General features: G+C 38.3%; 1 protein-coding gene across 6 annotated transcripts in view; it reads right to left on the bottom strand.

Moving 5' to 3' along the window:
• Window positions 1–3,387: 3,387 nt before the first annotated feature.
• ZDHHC14 (zDHHC palmitoyltransferase 14) overlaps window positions 3,388–17,748 on the bottom strand; it is a 74,288-nt gene continuing 59,927 nt past the window's right edge. For 2 of the 6 annotated variants that reach the window (XM_083608003.1, XM_083608004.1), the window contains exon 9: window positions 4,315–7,903. In XM_083608003.1, coding sequence (XP_083464129.1) covers window positions 7,502–7,903 — 402 coding nt within the window. In that variant the 3' untranslated portion in view covers window positions 4,315–7,501. Of the gene's footprint in view, window positions 3,528–4,314; window positions 7,904–17,748 lie in introns of those variants that run through there. The other 4 variants (XM_083608005.1, XM_083608006.1, XR_014546732.1 and 1 more) reach the window with 3 other exon arrangements.

Here is a 17,748-nt window from a genome sequence, read left to right as displayed (position 1 = left end):
GGCCATTAACAGCTGTAATTTCCTGTCATTCTGGAGTTTGAGTGAACATGGAAAGCCCTTTACCTACTATGTTAAACTGAAAGGGTTGTTGCTGTTGTTAATTGAATTAGGTCATTAGTCCATGGAGCAAGAGGTCTGAGTTCTAATATCACATAATATGATTCACAAAGGAGTCAGGCTACTGCATTTCCTCCTGTTTCTAAACTAAATTATCTAAACGGACATAGAGAGTATAGGAATAACATTACCATGGACTTAATATGACATACAACCTCCTTCACTAATGGTCTGATAGCAAGCAGTCCAAAAGGAACACACTCTGTTTTTGTTTTATCTTTATTGTAAGGTTTCAGTACATTCTGACAAGGGGTTTGGGACAATCCATGATCAACATTTCTCATTTCCTTCATTTGCCCACCAGGAAACCACTAGATGTGTATTTGCAATATCAGGATTTAAGTCATAATCCACCAGTCATTACAGTTGTATAGCCTTTATTCATTCAGTGGGGCCATCATTAAATGACAAATAATTATTTTCTGAGTCAGTTGCTGCCATGGGATCTTAAAAATCATTTCTTTTTCTTCTGAAATATGGGATTTACTTGAATACAGTAACTAGCACATATCAGGTCAGCAAGTATGGGTATGTTTCTGTATTCCTGAAACTACAACAACACTTTCAGGAAATTATACTGTATTTGCAAAACCTTTGGGAGGACTAGAAAGCAAATTAAAATAAAAACTGACTTAAAAGTTATCAATTTTAAATTATAACCCATTTATTTTTCTACATATTTATTATTAATTGCTGCAAATATTTAATGTGTAGCATTTTGATGCTAATTTATTACTCAGTACCAGAAACCTAACCTTGTGGATTAATTTTAATAAGTTCATTGTCTGGGTGAGGGTTGTTTGTCTTCCCCCACTTCACCAGCAAACTAAATTATTTTTGCAACATACACTAGTCATGCATGGCTCAATCAGATCCCAAACAGTATTTCCTGTTTACTTTAACGCAAAGCTTAACTGACCATGTGATGCAATTTCCCTGGAGTCACAGAAACAGAAATGCAGTAGTGGCATTTAAATCGACACACAAAAGAATACTTGAAGCATTGTTGACTGTTCAGTTGCAACTGAAGAAAACAAAAATGGTATTTAGAACGACAACAAACAAGCCAGTGTCCAGCATAGTTGCCCTGGCAAGGCTAGCACCAGAACTCCGGCTGCTCCAAGAGATGTGAGCAAGAGCCATCAAATATCTGCCGCAACAGTTTGCTTGGGAATGGAATCCTATTGACTTTCCTCATTTTGAAAAATGTTAGTTTAACTTTGGTTTTTCAGCTGGCCTTATGATTCCTACAAATACTTCCCTACAGTCATTTTATTTATTTTGTGCAATGGTGCAGAAGCCCTGGCTGCCTGAACACAGGCACTGCTGCTTCTCTCTCACAGCTTTCTCCCTGCCTGAATTTTCAGCTTAGTGCTTGCATTGGCAACTATTTTTAACAAGAGCCATCTCTTTTAAATTGAATGAGGCTGAGATACTCCTATCCAATCAGAATCAAGAATGGCAAAGGGTTCTTTAACACTGCCATATGCCACATTAACAGAAGCAAAGTCTTGGTAGAGTTGTATACAGTGGTACCTCGGGTTAAGAACTTACTTCGTTCTGGAGGTCTGTTCTTAACCTGAAACTGTTCTTAACCTGAAACACCAATTTAGCTAATGGGGCCTCCCCCCACCGCCACACATTTTCTGTTCTCATCCTGAAGTAAAGTTCTTAACCCGAGCTACTATTTCTGGGTTAGCAGAGTCTGTAACCTGAAGCGTCTGTAACCTGAAGCGTTCGTAACCCAAGGTACCACTGTACCCACACCTCGGCCGCTCACTCTCCCTTGAAGCTGCTTTGGCTCAGGCTTGGTAGTGAGGGGCTAATGAAAGTAAAGGAAGGGCTGGATTAAAGACTTTGCCAATGTGTTACAGTGGCTAAATGCTGAACAGCATTCAGTGTGTGTTGATCAACAGGTTCAGATTCCATTAGGCCCTCTGGGTGATGCTGCACCATCTACATTCTCTCAGCCTAAAATTATAGGGTTGCTGTGAGGGTATGGGGACATGCAAGCTACCCATGGGGTGTCTTGTCATCTGGGCAGTCCAGGGCCTCCAAACACACTGCCCAGGCTTGTGCCCTGGAGAGGCCAGAAAATACAGAATGCATAAAATACAATTCAGGGGGCAGCAGTTATGAGTTACCAGTCTCTGCAGCCACAGCAAACACTATGATACTCCAGCAGTTTGACTTTACCCCTGGAGGCACACTCCATTCTTTCTCGAGACCAACGTTGACAACATTGAGCTTGACCTGGGAGATTGGAGTTAAATGCCAACCCAACCAGTCTCACTAGTACCTGCTGTGCATGTCTGCCTTTTTCCTATCCTGTACTTGCAAAACTGAACAGTGAGCTTCACAGAATTGATGTGGTTGCAGGAGGTGGAAATATTATTCACTGTGGGCCTGAACGATAAAATGCGCTACAAAGTTCACACAATAAATCACCGAATAATGAGACTGAGGCAAGTCTGGAAATATATACAAATAGCCAATTAATATTTTTGCTTAGAATACATGATGTAGATGTAGTACAAAATAAACTATTGTCCCCAGGGTTTGAGGGAGGTTTTCAGTTCTAATTACTCGACTTTTTTTTTTTTGTCCCATTGGTGTCTTTGGTCCTCAGCTGTCTTTTGCCCAAGAAACCTGTAATACAGGGCTGGGGAACCTGAGGGCTGGATCCAGAACTGACTTACCCCTTGCAGCCATTTTTGATAGGTAGGTGGGGCAACCTGTTAAGTGACGTCGCATGAAATCAATCAAATGCTAAGCCAAGATCTTGGCATTTAGATCAGAGATAACAGATCTCTGCACCTAGCATCATATGACGTCAGGTAACTGACATATTGTTTTGAGTTTACTTACTCCCTTGGAGTAAAAATTGTTTATTACAGTATGTTTATATAACTTCCATTTCTACATATATCTTTACACAAGTTTGGAAGCATGTGGACAGAAAGTAGTTGTGGGGGGAGGGTAGGCTGGGAAAGTGCCAAGTGGGGAAAGGGTTAAAGAACCCTGCCACCCAGCCATTTCTCTGCTCCAATTCCTCCATCCCCCCTGGATGATTTTAGTTGGGAAAAGCAGCCACTGGGCTAACAGTAAGTGTACATGCATGCAATATGAAGTTCTACCCTAAAGGTTGACTACACCAGGGAATAAAAGGCCCCTACTTTTTAAACGATATTGTTTCTGCACAACACAGCCATTCAGACCTTGAGTTGTACGCAACCAGTATCTGCATAAAAATATATTGTACACAGATAGTGCCAATGAAGAACATTCACTATTTTATTTACTAGCCTAATAAGAAGGAAAATAGAAAAAAAATCCAGCATATTCCTTAGATCAGAAACATCACTTCATACAGCTGATGTCTATCTTCAACATGACCAAGTCTCTTGAACCTAACAAAAACAGATCAAAATGGTTAAATAAAGTGGTAAAATGTGTTTGGTTTTAACTCACTCCTATCCTAGGTACCGTATTTTTTGCACCATAACACTCACTTTTTTCCTCCTAGAAAGTAAGGGGAAATGTCTGTGCATGTTATGGAGCGAATGCCTGCGGGTGGCAGGGGGGGATCTGCTGCAGTCGTGAGCAGAGGATCCATGGTTCCCCTTCCTTCCCTCCTCCGTGGTTACAAAGCATGGATCCACATGGATCCTCAGGATTTTTGCATTGGGCTACTCCAAACTCACTGTCAGATCACATGTCTGTGGCCACAGCATGAACCACAAAAATCATATATCCACTATTTCGTTTAGAATATTTTTTTTCTTGTTTTCCTCCTCTAAAAACTATGTGCGTGTTATGGTCTGGTGCGTGTTATAGAGCGAAAAATACGGTACATGGATTTCAGAGGAAGTCTCAGTGGCCTTAGTGGGGCTTACTTCTGAGTAAAGCTGTCCAGGATTGTGCTGAAAATATTAAAACTATTTCACTGGTGGTAAAACAGACCATGAGAGGTCAATCTGTTGGAAATTCTAAAGCTACTGTATACCATTAATGAAGAACTGCAATTAAAAGAAGCATATGCTCAGTTCCATTGTTTTCCAGCAGATGTCATCAAATCGCAACAGTAAAAGTTCTAAAATGTCATGGTAACGAAAATAAACAGATGTACTAGGGCTGGTGGAGAGTAAGAAGAGATTTAACACCAAGGGGAATGAAAAATCTTAAAACAGAAGGGAATGCTTAAAAATGCTGTACTTTTTATTCTTCAACACAAAGTCAAAAAAATATTATAAACAGCAAAAAATTACTGTACAACAATGCAAACAGAAATAATAAATTCATTCTAAAATAGGTATTCACAGTACTTTTTCTGTCATCAAGCATTTTCTTTCCCTCAAGCTCTAAGAAAACCAAAGTATTCTAATGTGGCAGTGCAGAATTTTAAAGCTTTACATAAGAGACACTTAAAAACAACAGCATGGTGGCATTCTCATGCCCCTCCCTCAGTAAAAAAATACTACCAGAACCATATTGTGGACTTAAGTGACATGTGATGCTATTTCCATATAGCAAAGGTATCCAAATGCTGCTACTGAAAAAGAACCCCAAAGTATTTCTGTGAAAATGTAAGCAGATGAATTTTTAAACATTTCTACTCCTTTGTGCAAGCGCCACAGCTGTGAAGTCATAATGGCAGAGTAAAATATTTATCATTGTTTATTTTCCGCACTGTGGGGAATGTAGGCTCCATGTTCTGGCATCTGCAGAAGGAGCAAAATATTCAGGTACACTGAAATAATTCAATACTGGTGGGTTTTTTAAAGAAATGAACTTCACAAAATAAGTGTCCATGTGATACTTTCCTTCTGCCATCAGAAATGATGCCAAACCTATTTCAATGTAATGAGCAAAAAAAAGGCAGTTCTCCTCCTGCCCTAATCTTTGTTTGTTTTGTAGGAAAATCAGAATCCTTCTGGCAGAGAGGAAGGATAGCAAGAAATTGAAGTATCCCAACTTTCTAGAATGTATTGTGTAATTGTGTATTCCTAGCACATGACATAACATTATTAGCTCACAAACTTAAAATCTGATTTAGGATTGCCTCTGAGGTGTTGTGTGGAGACTGAGATTTACAAAGGCAATCAACCTCACCCACTTCCATTGAAAACGTTTCCCTAAATCAATGTGTTCACTGCTGTTATATTGGTGCTTATAGTTGTTTAAATTCTTTTTATAGCTCCTTCTAGTACAGTAATCAAACAGTAAGTCAAGAGAATGCATCTCAAAGTTGTTTTTTCTTTGGAATAAGCCTGTGCTAAAGTAAATAATGTATGCAGGATTTTAAATAAATCCTATGAGGTCAGACAGGAAAAGAGACAATATCCCTTTATATGAAAGCTTGTAAACATTTGAATGGCTCACAACCAGATAACTGCAGATCATGCATAGCTTTCTGCAAAACAGAAAAAGCAAGGAACCTATGGATATAATCCCCCCTCTAGATATTTACTATACATGCAAACAAGGTGAACGTTTTATCACTTTTAAGAGAAAAATAATATCTTTTATAAAATTGTACACAGTGTGAAGCTTCTTGCCAGTATGTCGTCTGGCACTTCTACAAGAGAGATGGCCTTATTCCAATTAAAACATTGTGCTTTTGTTTTCTTTTAAACTGTATTTTTCCATGTTTCAGAGATGCAACGAATCCATGTCTTCATGATCCTTGTTTTCAAAAGTAGTTGCCTGCAGTGAAGCTTGAATTTTTTAAAAAATACTTTGCACGAAATTTTGTCCTGAGAAAATATTATTGCAGGTCCTAGCATCTTAAAAGCAAGGCAAGATGCAGCAATACATAGCATTTGAATGATCACCGTTAATGTTCTTTTTGGCTATCCCCGAGCAGTTTTTTTTCTTTAAATCATAACTAAATTGTCCTAACCACAAATAAAAACAAATAAGTATGTCTCATAAATATGTCAATTTTAAATTAAGAATAGAATATAGTTGAAAATACACATGACTAGATGGCAGCTATGGATCACATGTAACTTATGTTCCAGTAATTTATCTCTTCCTCTTCCCAAAGTTTAGAACCTTGGGGCACCCTTACCTTGCAAATCTCTTACTTGGGAGATCTCTCTGGGCACCATTGGTATGGGTCCTAAGTAAGATATTAGATCGGATCCATAGGTGCCATTCCATGAATGCAACAGATATCCCAACTAGCAGAAGTCCTGAAAATGGAAGGAGAGGAAGGTGACCTTTGCCAGTTACCCCTAATACCTGCAGCCTCCACTCTATGCTGTTCCACAGGGTCTCTCAACCCTCCACATCAGATTTTCAGGGGGTACTTGTTAATAGCACACCCCTTCTGTTTGTGAGAACCAGATAATGGAAGAGGGCTTTTAGATGCAACTCATTAACTTCAAGTTATTTTGACACTCAGGTTAGTTGTAGGCATGGTTTGTCCTAAAATTAAACTGCCTATTTTCAAAACCACACACAATACTAAAAACCATTCATAATTGGACTTTATATACTCCTTTGATCTTCTTAATTGCATTATCATGAGGAAAAGTAACTCGCAATCCATATGGAGCTGTTGTTGTCGTCCGCACTGTATGGGTATTAACTGTACACATATTTAAAGGAACAGAGGGTGCCATTTTATCTAACGGTGATGGTAGAGAGAAATCAATGGCACAACACAGTATCTTATATTAGACACTCAAAGTGAAATGATATGCAAAAAATGGTAGTCCTCCACGTTTGAAGTACCACCAGTTCATTTATTTATAACAACTTTGACTGATTAAAAAAAAAACATTTGTCCATTGGTTTGTTGCACTGCCTTTTATATGAAACAGTACTTCAAAACTCACAAATAATAAAGCAGCACTTTCTCTCAATACCAACACTACTGTAACATACACTGTAGCGTGGCATGCAAATCCACAATTGCAGTATTTATTGGTTTTGTATTATCTGAATGGCAATTTTTTTGTTTCAAATATTAGTAGAGTAATAACATGAAAAGGGTGGCCGGCATGGCCTCAAAGGCAACATTACATGAGAACTTCATAAAACATGGAATATGATGCTAACTTCCAGTAATATCTTTTAAAGTATTATCATAATCAAATTCAAAGTACCAGGATTCCAAGCTGCTGGACACTATTAGTCACCAAACAAGGTTAATGTACATTTCTGTTATTTTGACAATGTCACATCAAATCCAAGCCATAAATTGGCTATTAAAGAAATGCCATAGCTTCTTCACTGCACAAAAATAACTTGTCCTTTTAAGAAGACCTAGCAAAGTTTCAGTGGCTTATGCATGTTACGGAGTCCGAAGGTGACTCGGCAAGTTTCTGTTGTTAGCATATAAGGGCTGTATAATCACCATCATATTGAAAGTTGCTCAGACTGAGCTGAGTTTCACAAGGCCACGTACTGAGTCTTCGTGCAACGAGTCCTGGCTGGCTAGGCTGAGGATATGCATGGTACGGCTGTGAATCATAGGACTCCCAATTGGCAACATTCCAGGTGGTGATGGAGCTTCCTCAGGAGTAAGAAACTGATGACTTTCAGAGTCCTCTTTTAATGGTATCATGTCTGTCAAACCTGTTTCTGATGTGAGATTTGGCATGGAGGAGGGTGGTGTTGGCTGCCCTAGTGTTAATGTGGCACAGGGAGCACTGATAGAGGTCTTTCCTGGCAAAGGTAGCTCTTCACTACTTATGCTGGGCTCACTCTGGAGAAGCGGTGTGGCAGCAGCCTGCAAAACGAATTTAGTGCTCTGAATGCACTGATCTTGATCACACTGAAGTATTGAAGGGTGCCAAAATAATATACAAAGCATATGCACAGAGAGAGAGATAGGAAGAAAGGAAGGAAGAGAGATGGAGAGAGAGAGAGAGAGATGTAAGGATATAGGCAAAAGAGGAATGGGGTGTGAAGAGAAAGAAAAGAGTTGTTAGTAATTTTTCTTTGTCAGTTTAATATATAGGGCATGCTCATCTTAGCGTAACCCAGGAAAGTGACAGTATGCATTATTACTATCATTTGCTGTATGCGAGAGCCAGAGTCCTCGTTTCTCTTGAAGAAAATAATCTGTAAATGATACTAACTTTTCCCAACTAAAAATTGCATTTATTTTTTTGTGCAGACCTTACAGCTTAATTTTGGTTTGAATTTGCTTTGGATAGCAGCGTTAACGCATGAGCATCTTTTAACCAGTAGATAAGCAACATTAATGCTGCATAAAACAAAGACAGCGGCACAAACATTTCTGTTCCTGATGTGTTTAAAGAAAAGGTGTTTCACTCAATACTTCTTGGAAAACTACTTTGGACTACATGTATTTAACACACTGGAGGTTGCAGGATCTTGTAAATGGAATAACTGGCCCCATTTGTACAGGTGCACATTCAAAGCCAATACTTCTAACAATTCCTAGTAACATGCCTTGTGTAACATAGCACTGAATCCTCTTTGATAAGAGTCCCTCGGATTGCCAATGCAGTGCCTTCCACATATTGTTGAAATACAATTCTTGGCCTCAGTCAGCATGGCCAATGATTGATGGGAGCCAAAGTCCAGGAACATCTGGAAGGCACTACATTGGTTAAATCTGGGTAAGATGCTATAGAAGATGCAGCTTCATGAAGCAGAAAGAATATTGCAGGAAAATACAGCAAGCACACGTTTTAAATGGGCATTATGCCAAGCATCATATATGTTGGAAACGGGCTCAAACATATTAACTGTTGCATGCAAATATTGCAATCTTTCTTAGAATTCAGAAAGAGGATTGAAACAAGATTTTTTTTCTGTTAGACCACCAAAGTGCACGGATAATTTTTATATCCTGAAATTAGTGGGGACTACACCAGAGTACATAGCAGTTAAACTGTCTCGTTTGATTTTGCTGAAATTGAACAATGCTAACATGGAAATACACAAAACCTGTCCATAATGAAAGACGGACATGGATTACAATTTTGAACAGGGCATTTGAATCAGGTAATCAGTACAACATAAAGTGAGATTATTATACAGTATTCCTACTATTCAGATAAACGAGACTAAGGGCTAAAGTTAACACACAAAAGCAAAAAGAGTATTTTTTAAATCTGCATCTCATAATGAAGTTGCCTCAAATAACTTAAAGCAGCATTTTCTGTAATAGTTTACTATTTTATTATGCTCAGAATCTTACAATTTTATTCTCTGAATTTAAGCAGTTTTGAAAAGAAAGGAAGACGACTCACTGAGGGCAAAACAAGAGGTGTAAGATTTTGCAGCGAGGTTGCATTCATTGTAAAATAACCAGAAAAATCAAAATAGTATTTAAATAGGACTCTTCCTGAGCGTTCAAAACATTTCACGTGCATTATTATTTCTTAATCTCTACATGATAGAAGACTGGAACAAAGATAGAGGCTTGCCTAAGGTCACTTGTATTCATGGCTATGGAAATATTTGAAATGGGGGCTTCCCATAGCCACTACCCTATCACAAAATCTACCCTGTTTTCCATGAATAAAACGAGTCATTCAAGCTCAGCAAAACAGAAATGAAAAAAATTACACACTTCTATCTAGCTAGACAAGAATGTGTATGGTGTGTGCATGTGTGTGTGTACACATGCATGCCCTTGGTTCTTTTCCACTTCTCTTTAACTTTTGCTAAAGATGAAATTTTGCTTCAAAGCTTTCTGTCTAGGGGGGTTAGAGACTTACTTTTTACAAAAAATGAAAGCTCATTGCATGCATTGCCCTGGTGCCCTTGCTCCAGTTGTACCCTTGTAATCAGGCCACCAGGCACTCCCACTGTACAGAGTTCCTGACTGTGGCAAAGGCTGTAACCTCATTCAGCCAAATGGACTTACAAACTCCCTTTCAGACCTTCCCACATCAGAGGTGGAGAGGACAGAGCCGGCACGTCCTCCTGCGTGCCTCTTTCATCGGTGCAATTTGGGAATGCTTAAAGGCCATTATCTCCAGAATTCTTTATAGAACGAGAGACAGATTGGGCAAGTATATTTTATGTCTGGACCAAGCTACTCATTAATAACTGACACTCTGAAAAATGTTTGCTGTTTCACGGTGGTTCATTCTGAATGCAGTTTACTGTACTTCAGCCTCATTCCAGTAAAGTACTTAAGACGAAATCATGGCCAAAGTATTTTTCATCATTCAGATTAAAGTTCCAGCTTGCTTCTTAAAGCACTGTTCAAAACGTTCAATGCCACTATGACTGCACTGAAAAAGCATTAGAACAAGAACCTTTCTTTCAAAGAAACATCATATATTAGCTACTAGGGAGGCAGCAGTCAGAAGTTACCGGTCTCTGCTGATAACTGTGATTCTCCAATGGTTTGACTTCACCACTGAAGGCACACTTCTGTGTTTCTTGAGACAGATGCAAACAATCAAGAATTTGAAAGTGACAAACCAAGAAATGCCTTGTTATGTAACAAAAGATGTATACGCTCTGGAATTTATTTTACATCATTTTGGAACCTTTAGAAAAGGATATCCAAAATGTTCTATTTGCATGTATCTTTAAAAGAGAGGGAGAAATTGCTTTGAAATAGCGGCTTACAGTAAGTGGCTGTGCTTAACTTCAAATACAGATGAATGCTTTGTGATTATTCCAGTACGATAGGATTACAATTATAGAAATGGGGTCAATTTTGAACTAATATGAAAATAATTTGAATTTATTTATGATTAGTATATCTTGAGCTTGGATTATTTTAATGGAAAGTTCCATCCTATTGCTTCCTGGAGAAGCAATAAAGCAGACAGCATGCATTAATAGTAGCATCTTCATGTTGTTGTGCGATTTCCTATGTGTGACTAACTTGATTTTTCATTACCCATCTTCTAGGTGCACTTCTTCCAAAAATCCTACTTATCATTTATCGTGTTTCCAGTTTTGCTGAAGCTAAAGAAAGACGGCTACAGAAAGTTAACAGGAACAATGTGTCAGGGGAGAACACTGCTCCTGACAACTCCTATGGAATTGACACTGTGCCTGACGAACTGCAGCGTATCTAGCGTAGACCAACCTGCAATAAGCTCACATAGTATTAGATTGCAATTTAAGAAAAAACATAGGCTATTGACACTTTAGGACTGGTACACAAGTTACCTCTGCAGTATGGAAGCCTCTGAAGTGCTCTTACTTTTTGCTGCCAGGTAATGTTATAAACCAGGGATCAGACAGAAGGAATCCACACTGCACCCTCCTCTCTGCATCAGTTTCAGCCCTCATGAAATTGGGTTAACCTAGGTGTGGAGAGGAGTTGCGAAGTGGACTCTTCTTGGGTCGCCCTGGACTGCTCACATCACACAGTGGAACAAGATGCTGTTCTGTATCCCATGCCACTAGCATGCATTCTTGACTCCTCGTAGCTTTTCAGTCTCTTGCCTTGTGCAAATTTGGATGATAAGGGTTTTGTTCTTTATGGAATTTAACAAAAAGGGCAGAAATAATAATTGATCTCAACAATAACAAACAAAGCTTAGAAGTAATTCTCTTTTAAATGTCCTATGGGGGGAAATGAGATGATAATGAGTAGTACTGCGAGTATGTGTGATGTGTAAGCAATGTATATTTTCCACAAGAGACAAATACTGAGAAACACAAATATAAACAATTCACATTTAAGGATAATAAAAAAAGTGTTTCAGTAGCACTTGGCAAGGTAGTATGGCTCAAAGTGACTTAGCAGGCAATATATGGCCACTATCATGGAATGGTGATAGAGGGAGAAATGGCTTCATGCTTTTACTGGTGTGAGTTACGTGCTGCTGCTGGAGCTACTGGGCTGATGCTGCCGGCCATTTAGCAGTAATATGCTGGCCAATGAAGTTTGGGCCAGCAAACCATGATTCCTCTGTGTTCCTTAGCAATTGCTCTCTGCAGGTGGTGATATACTACCAGCCATACCACCTCGCAATTCACTACCAGCACATTTCAATAATTAAGAGTTAAAATAAATGAAAATAATATATTTAAAGGGCTGTCAGGCCAGGCCACTGATATATGCCCAAATAAGGTATGCTCTAGTTTTTGTTTTTTAAGATCTAAACTCTGGTATTGTGTAAATTTGCCCCAAGCAATCTTCTTAATGTATTAGAATTACCTATTCCTCCTTAGAATAAAATATCAACTGCACAGCCAAAATAAAATGTCAGACCAGGAGCCTACTCCTGAAGCACCCTGTCAGAAAAACCTAACCAACTAATTTTAAAAGGCTTTACCTTATTAAAACATTGCCTTTATTTATACAGATATGAGGTCTAAGCCATTTAAAATGTTATTTCCGTACAACAATAGCCATAAACTAAATGCAAGTTAGACACATACTTAAATTCCAGTGCTTTTCTTTATTTGTCATATAACTGATACAAAAATCAATTTGAAACAATTTCATTTTTTTAAAAAATCTGATTTTATCTGCCCCCCAAATTATACAAATTAACAGAGATTTTGAGTTCCTATTTACAACACTGAAACACAACTATTTATCTGAATCAAGAGGCAACATCGAAGAGCAGTAACATTACACATATTGATTTTTTTTTCAAATGTCTGATAAATTTTAGTACAAGGTTATTTAGTTATCCAACAGTTTTTAAAGAAATAGGAGTGATTAAACATTAATCTAAGAATACATTTGTATGGCCAAGATGATGTTATGACCAAAGTGGAGTAACTATAACTTAGGAAGTGGTTTCTATGACTGGAATGCTGTCTAGGTGGGTATTATTTAGGTAGGATGATGGCACAGAATACCTGTGGGATGAAATGGTTAGGGAAGAAGCAGTGGATTTTACAGTGTTCTTCTGAAGTGTGCTACTCAGAAAGATAAAGGGGGGGGGGAATTAAAACTAGTGTTATCAAACAAAGAACAGCATGTTCATCCCTAAAATTAACTAAATCCCCCACAATGTCCACCAAATGGCTGTATGCAAAAAAAATATGATTGAGTGTTGTTCATAATATAGAAAAACAGAGAGTAAGAAGATGCACAGAAAAATGTACAAAGGGTTCTGCAGAAACAGATATTCTCAAAGGAAAATGAAAAAAGGAGAAACAAGAACTCAATAAATTATCACATGTATTGAGACACAATGGTCATAGCTGACTTGTGGACTCCTAAGGCTATTGCAGAGATAATGCTATTGCTCTATTAACCACAGTTAAGAGAATGGAGACAGGTGGTGAGACTGCACACTCTGTCCTGCCAGCTGCTACCTTCTCACTTACAAATCTCCCCCTGCCCACTTTACCGATAGTTAAGGATCATGTTGACATAGCTGCTAATAATGGCCAATAGGAGAAATATTTATGGTGGCTGATTCAAGCATGCTATGAGCAGCGGCAGTTTCTCTCATTTTACATTGGCTTTAAAGTTGCATTTTTGTTCCTGTCTGTGGCAGCGACCATGAAAGTACAACTTTAAAGCCTGTGTAAGAAAAGGGGAAAAGGATGAACGTTTGCCATCTGCTGCCACTGTAAGTTAACCCCTCTTCCCAAAATGATCTGTGCATGGAGTCATAAACAGGGGGCATTTTCCTCAGCCTTAGCAGGAACTGCTACCTTAAACTACCTTACATCATAGTTAAGAGTGAACCCTGATTATTATTTATATTGATTGATTACATTTATGTTCCAATTTTTGTTCTGGAGTTCATGGCAGCATGCATATTTTTCCTCCCATTTTATTATCACAAGAGTCCTGAGAAGTAGGTTAGGCAGAAAGATAGTGACTGTTCCAAGATCACCCAAATCACTCCATAAAACTCATGGCCAAGTGGGTATTTGAACCTCAGTCTCCCTGGTCCTGGTTGGACGCACTAAACTCTTTGTCACACCACCTTTAAATCATACTTGACTGTTAATTACACCAACACTGCTGCCAATCACACAAACGTTGTTGTCAGTGTGACACTTAACCACAGTTAAGACTAGCAGGGAGAAATAAAATGTTGGAAGAGAGAATACTCATACACCTAATCTCTTATTTTGTCTCTGGATGTACAGGTTACTCCTGTAGAACGTAGTACTTTTTACCAGTTTAGGTTGGTGCAGCAGCTGGAAACCTTGACAGAGAGCCTAGCTTCAGTGGTTCTTACTCCGTTAACCTCCAAGTCGGACTTGTGCAATGTGTCCTAGGAAAACAGGAAGCTCTCTTCTGAGTCAGACTTGCTGGTTCATCTAGTTCTTCTCTACACTGACTGGCTGCAGCTCTCCATGTTTCAGAGAGGATTCTCTCCCAGTCCTACCTGGAGATGCTGGAGACTGAAACTGGGATATGCAAGGCGGAGCTATGGCACTTCTATGTGTGGCTGCCTCTGATGACTGCAGAGAATCTGCAGTTGGTATTGTCATAGCCATATACTGAATTAACCGAGACTGAGTGTTATGATCATATCACACTGGTGTTATGCTGCTCCCATGGGCTCCCAGTCAGCTTCCATGCCAAAGTGATTCTATTTTTTAACCTCGAAAGGCCTTATGGCTTAGGACCAGATAATTGGGAGAGCTGCCTATCTTCATTAGTTCCTACTTATAGGTTAGATCTTCTGTGAAAGGCTGTCTGTTGGTGCTCATCATCTATAAAGCAAGGTGACCCCCAAATTAAGGAATGCTCTTCTCAGAGAAGTCTGCCTGATGCCTCCTTATTGTACTTTGATGCAAGACAAACATCTTTGCATTTTTCCTGGACTTTAAAGATATGTTTAGCCCTAAGACTTTTAAACAAATCTTATTTTTAAGAGCTTGCTGTCATTTTAGTTTGATTGGTTTTACCTGCAATTTAATTGCCCTAGAAATTTTTATTGAAAGGCAGTATGGAAATTTCAATCCTAAATTAACCATGGTTAACCATCCAGAGATTTGTGTCATCTGCATCCCTAAATAAACTCGGAGAAATATCCTAAACTTGAAACAGAAATTGAATAAATGTTATTATTACAACATTATTATAAAGTTGCAAAAGGAAAAAGGAAGAAAGTATATTGCAGAAAGGTATTGGCACAGCCAGGACAATAGAATATTGAAACTATTGTAGATCCAGCAACAGTTAATATACAAATGAGAAATGTGGAAGGAACAGGTTTTTCTAAAATGGTTGAAATGCTTTCTTGCACAGAACTCTCTTCAAAAATAAGAAAAATGGGTTGAGTTGGTCAGTTATGAAGAGAGAAATAGGACACAATCCACAACACTGAATCAGCAGTTATCTTCTGATTAAGCAATTTTTTTCCCTAGTGTAAGTGGATTGCAGCCATAGCTTCTAATGAAAAGATAACATGTTTAGGAATAATGAATAATCAGCAAGTCTGTGGATTCTCATGGCACATTTCTATGGTGTAAGGGAATTGGTTAATGAATTCACAAAACTACTAAAAAGTGATGGAGAACTGGATGTGTACTAGAAAGGGGGGAACCAAAATATACTACCAACCTTCAAAAAGGAAAGGGTGATCCTGGCAATTACCACCTGGTTAATCTAACTTCAGTTCCCTATTAAAATAACGGAAATATTGAGAGAAAACATAAAAAACCAAATACTGTTTAACATTTAGGAAGTAAAGCAGTGGTGACTAAAGTATAGTAATAAAGAGATTTTGCTTTTTGAGGCCATTATAGAGAAAAAGCATAAACTAGATGGATCAGAAAGATTTCAGTTGTCTTTTACTTTCAGATTTCACACCAGCAAGTTCTTTTGAATTAAGAACTATGGTACATGGATTGCCTGATTTACTGCAAAAAGGCTAGAGCTAAAAATATTTATCAGAGGGGAGAGGTGTTTAAAAGTGCTGCTATGGAGTTTACCATTTGAGCTCATCTTCTTACAAATCTTTATGATCACAAGATGACAAAAAAGCAAATGGCACAACAAATTCACAGAATCACAACAGACCTGGATACCAAGAACAATGACAAAAAGGCATGAAAAATCAGTCTGCAGAGATTAAAATAACGTATAGATCATAGGAACATAGAGTTGGAAGGGACCCTGAGGATCATCTAGTCCAACCCCCTGCAATGCAGGAATATGCAGCTGTCCCATATGGGGATCAAACCTGCAACCTTGGTGTTATCAGCACCATGCTCTCACCAACTGAGCTATCCAGGCTCTAACTTTTAGAATGTAGCCTGGGATACTTATAGGAGAAAAAACCTGAAGGAATGCTATAAAACTTTACATCATATGTCATCACTAGGAGTTGTTGTTTGGTGGGAGCACAACTGAATATCTGCACCTAGTTTTAGGAATATTAACAAAATGGATTGCAAACTCTATGTATCAGTGTTAAAATAAAAACTGACAACTCTGAATGAGTCCATCATGATTTAAATCAAAAAGAAGAAAAGATAAAAATTTAAAATCACTGCTATAAATCAAGTTCCCTATTTAGAAATAATCCCCAGCATGGCCACTAACTGGTTGTATAACTATTGGGTTATATCTGATGTTACATGATTGGAAGCCTGCTTGCATGATAGGTCTTCCACTTCCTCTGCTCCTCCCCTTTGGGTATACTCCAGAACAGGCCTTTGGTTGGGGGACCCTCCAGAGCAGATTGGATACTGCAAGGCGAAGAAGGGAAAGGGAGGGGTCCCATTCTGCTTACAGAAGTCCATGCCACTTAAAAAGAAGATACTGTTCACCTGCATGTTGCCCATATTCGTTTGCAACTAACTGAGAGGAAGTGGGTGAGCCTGGTGATATACAGAATGGCAGCTCTTAAATCCTAGTGTGTGTGATGGCGTGCTTGTCAATAGTTTCAATGGCAAGCCCATGGTGTGTGTGTGGGGGGGGAGACAGATAGAACTGTCTTACTGTGTCATTATAATGCGTAATCTCATAAACTAGGTAAGCTGCCACTAATTCAAATCTGTTTGACAGGTGATCATGGTTGACTGTGAAAAGATCCTAAGTGTCAGCTTTAACATGTTTGCATTTAATTCAGATTTCATTATAGCTAGGCTGTTTTTTATGAAAAAAGAGAGAAACTATAATTGACTTTTAAAAAAATCTGGTATGTGTAATATTTTGCATCTTTTCATGGGCATAAGTGTCTAAATTTTTTGACATGAATATACTTGCCTTTTCTTCTAAATCTGGTGGAAGAAAAATCCTGATTGTGATTTTTGGTGATTTCGGTTGGCTTTTTTTTTTATCTCTTTTTAAGCATTTAAGTTTACAAATTTAATTTATGTGGAAAGATTGATAAACTCTGGAGACTCCCCAAAACATGAGACGACAGTTAGAATTAGTTTCTTTTTTTACATGCAGTATATGTGTGTGTGTGTGTGTGTGTGTGTGTGTGTGTGTGTGTGTATGTGCATATATGTGCATATATCTATATGCATTTACAAAAATTGCTCTCTAGGAAGGAAATTTATCACTTTGTCCAAAAGACCATGCTTCATCCTTTATCCCAATAAACACAATATCCTTTGTATTTAACTTTTCAGAGTAACTATGGCTAAAGAGCTAAATAGTTGAAACAGCAGCTGGTCAACATATGCTACATCAGACATACACATACTTTTTTCAGGGTTGATTTCATCTCCACGTAATGTGAAGATGCAGAAGTATGCAAGTGAAAGAAACGTCAAAGAGAATGTATGAGA

The sequence above is a fragment of the Podarcis filfolensis genome (genome assembly GCF_964270895.1).
Source record: "Podarcis filfolensis genome assembly, chromosome: 3".
In the NCBI taxonomy this organism is placed as follows: Eukaryota; Metazoa; Chordata; class Lepidosauria; order Squamata; family Lacertidae; genus Podarcis; species Podarcis filfolensis.
The sequence above is the reverse complement of the archived record's forward strand: the minus strand, read 5'-3'. Positions and strand labels throughout refer to the sequence as shown.